Source organism: Oncorhynchus mykiss, chromosome 5 (genome assembly GCF_013265735.2).
Source record: "Oncorhynchus mykiss isolate Arlee chromosome 5, USDA_OmykA_1.1, whole genome shotgun sequence".
NCBI lineage: Eukaryota > Metazoa > Chordata > Actinopteri > Salmoniformes > Salmonidae > Oncorhynchus > Oncorhynchus mykiss.
Window position 1 is genome coordinate 43,531,792 of NC_048569.1, and position 6,904 is coordinate 43,538,695.

The window sequence follows — 6,904 nt, forward strand, 5'->3', positions numbered from 1 at the left end:
AATACTGGAGGCTGAGACAGGAGGGGTCGGGAGACACTGTGGCTCCATCCGACAATACCCCCGGACAGGGCCAAACAGGCAGGATATAACACCACCCACTCTGCCAAAGCACAGACCCCACACCACTAAAGGGATATCTTCAACCACCAACTTACCATTCTGAGACAAGGCAGAGTATAGCCCACAAAGATCTCCGCCACGGCACAACCCAAGGAGCCCCTGTAATAGGGTTAGAGGCAGAGAATCCCAGTGGAGAGAGGGGAACCGGCCAGGCAGAGACAGCAAGGGCGGTTCGTTGCTCCAGTGCCTTTCCGTTCACCTTCACACTCCTGGGCCAGACTACACTCAATCATAGGACCTACTAAAGAGAACTTAAAGGTTGAGATCGAGTCTGCGTCTCACATGGTTAGAAAGACCATTCCATAAAAATTGAGCTTTATAGGAGAAAGCCCTGCCTCCAGCTGTTTCCTTAGAAATTCTAGGGACAGTTAGGAGGCCTGCGTCTTGTGACTAGCGTACGCAGGACCAAATCGGAAAGATGGGTAGAAGCAAGCCCATGTAATGCTTAGTAGGTTAGCGGTAAAACCTTGAAATCTGCCCTTGCCTTAACAGGAAGCCAGTGTAGAGAGGCTAGCACTGGAGTAATATGATACATTTTTGGGGTTCTAGTCAAGGTTTTAGCAGTCGTGTTTAGCACTAACTGAAGTTTATTTAGTGCTTTATCCAGGTAGTCGGGAAGCAGAGCATTGCAGTAGTCTAACCTAGAAGTGACAAAAGCATGGATTCATTTTTATGCATCATTTTTGGACAAAGTTTCAGATTTTTGCAATGTTATGTAGATGGAAAAAAGTTGTCCTTGAAACATTCTTGATATGTCCTTCAGTTTTATTTGAGACGACAGTACAACCAAGATTAATTGTCAGATTTAACAGAAGATCTCTTTGTTCCAGTGAATGATTATGAACACAAGTATTCGTATTGCAGCTATGATTTGATATACAAGCAAAGGGGATATAACTATAGGCATTTATTCATAACACCAATACATAAACATTTCGTGATAGTTGTATGTGTGTTACAATAACCTTCATCCGATCATAAGTGTCAAACTTTTTTATACCCGATATCACACACTAACAAACTGAAAACATGTACAATTAATTGGTGGGAGAAGTCTCATCACTTTCATGTGTAACCCTTGTAGCTGTAGAATCGCGGCACACTTGCTTCCTGTTTCTATTCAGTCGCGTTCGTGTGGGTCAACCAAAAACACCCTTACGATTGGTTGACATAGTGCCTTCCACAATACAGGTAGGTGATTGCTGTTGGTAAGAAGTACTGCAGCGATTTAAAGCAGAGAGGAAGAGGATTTCCAAATCAGAGGAAAATTTGTGTCCCTCCAGCAGGTGGCATTTTTCGTTTCTCCCAGTTTTTGTGTGGTCAGTGTCGAATTTGGTCAACAAAAAAATGAATGTCTTATTTGATCGAATAGACGTTTCGTAATGCTTAAGTTGAGTATACTGATATAAGTAGGACAAGTGACATCCAGGTAACTTTGCAAAAAAACACTTTATACAGTAGTCGTCTGCATAATCATGTTGAGTCTAGTAACGAAGCATCCCATTGAATACCAGCGGTTGACGTCACCTCATAATGAGATGTATACACCAATCCAAAGAAAGGACAGGCTGGAGCTAGACAGCCAGTCATGCCGCGTTGTTGACAGCAAATAGTTAGGGTGGAGAGACGTGTTTTTGTCGGTATATCCATAATCTTTCCATAAAGATTCCATAATCTCTCATCAAAAACGGCATGCCATCTGATCACGTTTTTTTTTTTTATTAAAGCGAAATTGTCAAAAGTTTCCTGTCTGTTGAGTTTCCACTATTTACCACAGCCACAAAGTCAAAATATCGTAAAGATAAAATAAAACAATTTGCTTTTTGGTCTTAAATTAAGGTTAGGCATAATATTAGCCGTGTGGTTAAGGTTTAACATCAGATTTTAAGAAGATAAATGGAAGAAATGCGGGGTTTATGAATGTGAGGCTGTGTTGACCCTGGTAACTTTGATACAGCTATCACATACTATACCTTCTTTGCAGTTATCTTCAACCTAGCTTAATTTCCCGCTGAAAACCGGATGTGGGGACTCATTGTTTAGCCACGATAGTGGATTTTACGCATCATCTTCAAAATAAAAGTCCCCCAAACAGATTGAAATGTTTTATTTATTTTACTAGGCAAGTCAGATAAGAACCAATTATTATTTTCAATGATGGCCCAGGAACAGTGGGTTAACTGCCTTGTTCAGTGGCAGAACGACACAGATTTTTACTCAGGGATTCAATCTTGCAACCTTTCGGTTACTAGTCCAACGCTTTAACCACTAGGCTACCTGCCTCCCCAAATTGTGGAATTATGCCCTTTTTGGACTAGATAATCATAAACAAGGTCAGAATGTTGTTATATAGATTAAACAAAAGACAATAATGAGTTAATTTGAAACAACAACAAATAAATATCTGAAATCACACTGTGGATGTATTACACTTTAGAATTGCATGGAGGGCAGCATGACCTATGGATGTTGCACCAATGAAATTAGGCATCAGCTTACTTACTCAGTGACACTCACAGAACACAACTGTGTAGAGTACACACATTATAGCGTCTTAGCTCTTATTGCAGGACTTTGACTGTGGGAATTCACCTTTCCAGTCAATCTATTGTGTGTATTGCACTGTGCAGCCTAACCTATGGATGTTGTAACCATGAAATGGGCCACGCATGCCTCCAACTCCAACATCAAGTTTGCAGTAGTAGGCCTGATTACCAACAATGATGAGACAGCCTACAGGGAGGAGATGAGGGCCCTGGCAGTGTTGCCAGGAAATTAATCTCCCTCAATGTCAACAAAATGAAGGAGCTGATTATGGACTTCAGGAAACAGAAGAGGGAGCACCCCCCTATCCAAATTGACGGGACCACAGTGGAGAAGGTGGAAAGCTTCAAGTTCCTCAGTGCACACATCACTGACAATCTGAAATGGTCCACCCACATAGACAGTGTTGTGAAGTCGCAACAGTGTCTCTTCAACCTCAGAAGGCTGAGTAAATTCGTCTTGGCCCCTAAGACCCTCACAAACTTTTACAGATGCACAATTGAGAGCATTGAGAGTGTCCCAGAGTATCACCACCTGGTGCAGCAACTGCACCGCCCTCAACCGCAGGGCTCTCCAGAGGGTGGTGCGGTCTGCCCAAGGCATCACCGGGGGCACACTGCCTGCCTTCCAGGACACCTACAGCACCCAATGTTACAGGAAGGCCAAAAAGATCACCAAGGACAACAACCAATGGAGCCACGGCCTGTTCACCACACTATCATCCAGAAGGCGAGGCCAGTACAGGTGCATCAAAGCTGGGACCGAGAGATTGAGAAACAGCTTCTATTGCAAGGCCATCAGACTGTTAAATAGCCATCACTAGCCGGCTACCAACCGGTTACTCACCCCTGCACCTCAGAGGCTGCTGCCCTATATACATAGACATGGAATCACTGGCCACTTTAATAATGTTTACATACTGCTTTACTCATCTCATATGTATATACTGTATTCTATTCTACTGTATTTTAGTCAATGTCACTCTGATGTTGCTCATCCTAATATTTAGATATTTCTTAATTCCATTCTTTTACTTTTAGATTTGTGTGTACTGTTGTGAATTGTTAGATACTACTCCAGTTGGAGTTTGCTATACGTTGTTATTTAAATTCAACAAAAGACAATACTTTGTTAATTCGACACAAAAAAAGTAGAAATATGTTGAAATCACACTGTGGATGTATTACACTAGAATTGCATTGGGGCATAGTCCACAGGAGGATGATGGCACCTTAATTGGGGAGAATGGTCTCATGGTAATGGCTGGAGTGGAATAAGTTGAATGGTATCAACCACATGGTTTCCATTCGTTTGATGCCATTCCATTAACTCAGTTCTGGCTATTATTATGAGCCATTTTCCCCAATTAAGGTGCCACCATCCTCCTGTGGACTATGCCCCAATGCAATTCTGAAGTGTAATACATCCACAGAGCGATTTCAACTTTTTTTGTGTCAAATTAACAAAGTATTGTCTTTTGTTGAATTAATATAACAACATTCCGATCTTATTTATCATTATCTAGTCCAAATATGGCATGATTCCACTATTTGTATCCGTTTGAATCGCTTTCAATTAGGACCTTTTATTTTGAAGGCGACCGCACATTGCACTATTGTGGCTAGCTTTATACAGGTCCCAGCTAGGAAGCTAACGCGAACTCTGTGCTAGTGTGTTCTGAGAAAATGTCTCCACTAAGTGATAATCCAGCTGAAAAGGACAGGTGGGTGATATTAGATTCATATCTCTTGTTTTCCCATGACAAGTTATTGAGTTGAAGTCCTACCTGTGAACATAAAAACAAGCGAAGACAGCCATATGTGTTAGCTAAAACTAGCCAGCGTGTCTACGAAAATCGGTAACTTAGGCAACTTTGAAGTCAGTTGGCTAGCTATTTTCTTCGTTTCAAATTAAAATACGTTTTAACTTGTAATAGTATCATTGTATTGTCGGTTGCAGTTGAGACGGCAGCAGTGTTTGCTAGCTAACATGTTCTAGACATCCAAGTTATGAATAGCTAGTTAGCTAACATGTTCTTTCTGATTTCTTTTGCAGGTTTATCTGCATATACCCTTCCTATGTAAATAGTAAGAAGACCCTAGCAGAGGGGAGACGGATACCTGCTGAAAAGGTAAACCAAATCTGCAGCATTCTTCTAATTTATTTGGTTCAATAAATGGTGGACGACTTATTGCCGATCTATGTTGGTAAATGGACACGCATACAAACCACTATGGTCTACCTTTACCACACGTATACACCACTTAATACTGATTCATTATAGCCTATGTCCTCAAGAGTGTGTTGAGGGATATGGCTGACATCTTGGGTTTCCTCTGTACTCAACCAGGCAGTGGAGAATCCTACATGTGCTGAAATCCGTGATGTGTTGACAGCAGCAGGGGCAAATGTTCTTGTGGAGGTAATGAGACATTACATCAATAATGAGTTGCATAGCTACATATGGTGCTTTACATCGGAGGGGAATGCCCCATTCATTACCATTGTGTAGCTCCCACCTAAGTAATTCCACGACAGCCATTTTCCATCGTCAACCACGTCACCATAGGTTAGGGGTATTGCCTGATTATAATTCTCTAATTGTTGTTCAATTGACCAACCACAGAACAAGATGTACTCTAGAGAGTGGAACAGAGACGTGACGTTCAGAGGAAGAGTACGTGTTCAGTTGAAGCAGGAGGATGGAACTCTCTGCTCAGACAAGTTTGCATCACGTGAGTGTTTGTGAAGGAGAGGAGCAACACCCTATGGCTCAAATTAGCCAAACTGGAAGAAATGCAGTCTGTTTTCACCATCAAATGGTCTCACAACACAGTCGTGTGTGTGTGACCATTCAAACAAATATGAATGCTTTGCTTTCCTTCTGATTGTCCCTAAAGGTAAAGATGTGATGATCTACTGTGCTGAGATGATCCCCAAACTGAAGACCAGGACCCAGAAGGGTGCAGGGGCAGACTCCGGCTCCCAGCAAGGGGAGGGCAGCAAGAAAAGCAAGAAGAAGAGGAAGTAGAGGCCCTGCCCAGTCACACAAAGGTCCCCATATTACTGTTCAGTTTACTGTAAGAAACTAACCAACCAAGGAAGAAAGTCTGTCCCAAGGAACTGGCAAGTGTCAAACAGAAAGAGTGAGAAAATGATAATTTATGTGACGTAATTATTTGGTATTGGCCCATATGTACGATGCTATGGGATATGCCGTATGTGATTATGCCAACAGTCAAATGTAAACATTTATATTTTGTGAATTATGTATACATCAAAGTATTGTTTCAATTGCTTGAAGGGAAATAAAAGTCAAATAGACAATGATTGCTTCCACTTTGTTCTGACAGTAAGAATCAATTGTATTACCTTTGTCAAGTTATTATGGAACTTTCTTAACATTTACCCATCCCTTATTTGCATATATTTTTTTACAGATATTTCCTTCCTCATATGCGTCTTTATAAAATAAATGACTTGAGGTCACACATACAAAGCAAGTTAAATGTTTTCATTTGTTTCAATTTATTTAGGCAGGTTTCAAAAAATATAAACACCACTTCCAAAAATGTCATTGCATTTAATGAGTTCCAGTTCATATGAGGAAATCAGTCAATTGAAATAAATTAGGTGCTAATCTATGGATTTCACATGACTGGGAATACAGGTATGCATCTGTTGGTCATTAAAAAAATAGGCCTCACAATGGGCCTTTATCCCGTCACTGTATTTTTGTGAGTTCAAATTACCATCAATAAAATGCAATTGTGTTCGTTGTCCGTAGCTTATGCCTGTCCATACCATAACCCCACTGCCATCATGAGGCACTCTATTCACAACACTTGCCCACATGACGCCATACATGTGGACTGCAGATTTGAGGCCGGTTGGATGTACTGCCAAATTGTCTAAGGCGACTATGGAGAGGTGGCTTATGGTAAAGAGAAATTAACATTACATTCTCTGGAAACAGCTCTGGTGGACATTCCTGCAGTCAGCATGCCAATTGCATGCTCCCTCAACTTGAGACATCTGTGACATTGTGTTTTGTGACAAAACTGCACATTTTATAGTGGCCTTTTATTGCCCCCAGCACAAGGTGTACCTGTGAAATGATCTTGCTGTTTGGTCAGCTTCTTGATATGCCACACCTGTCGGGTGGATGGATTATCTTGGCAAAGGAGAAATGCTCACGAACAGGGATGTGAACAAAATTGAAGAGAAATAAGGTTTTTGT

General features: G+C 41.3%; 1 protein-coding gene across 1 annotated transcript; it reads left to right on the plus strand.

Annotated features, from left to right (window-relative positions):
- The first annotated feature begins 4,293 nt into the window (after positions 1 to 4,293).
- Positions 4,294 to 6,160, plus strand: srp19 (signal recognition particle 19). Its single transcript, NM_001165194.1, is given in 5 exon segments — positions 4,294 to 4,387; positions 4,720 to 4,795; positions 5,015 to 5,086; positions 5,291 to 5,399; positions 5,565 to 6,160. Coding segments are annotated over 5 exon segments (426 nt in total). The 5' UTR covers positions 4,294 to 4,349; the 3' UTR covers positions 5,696 to 6,160.
- Positions 6,161 to 6,904: the final 744 nt, after the last annotated feature.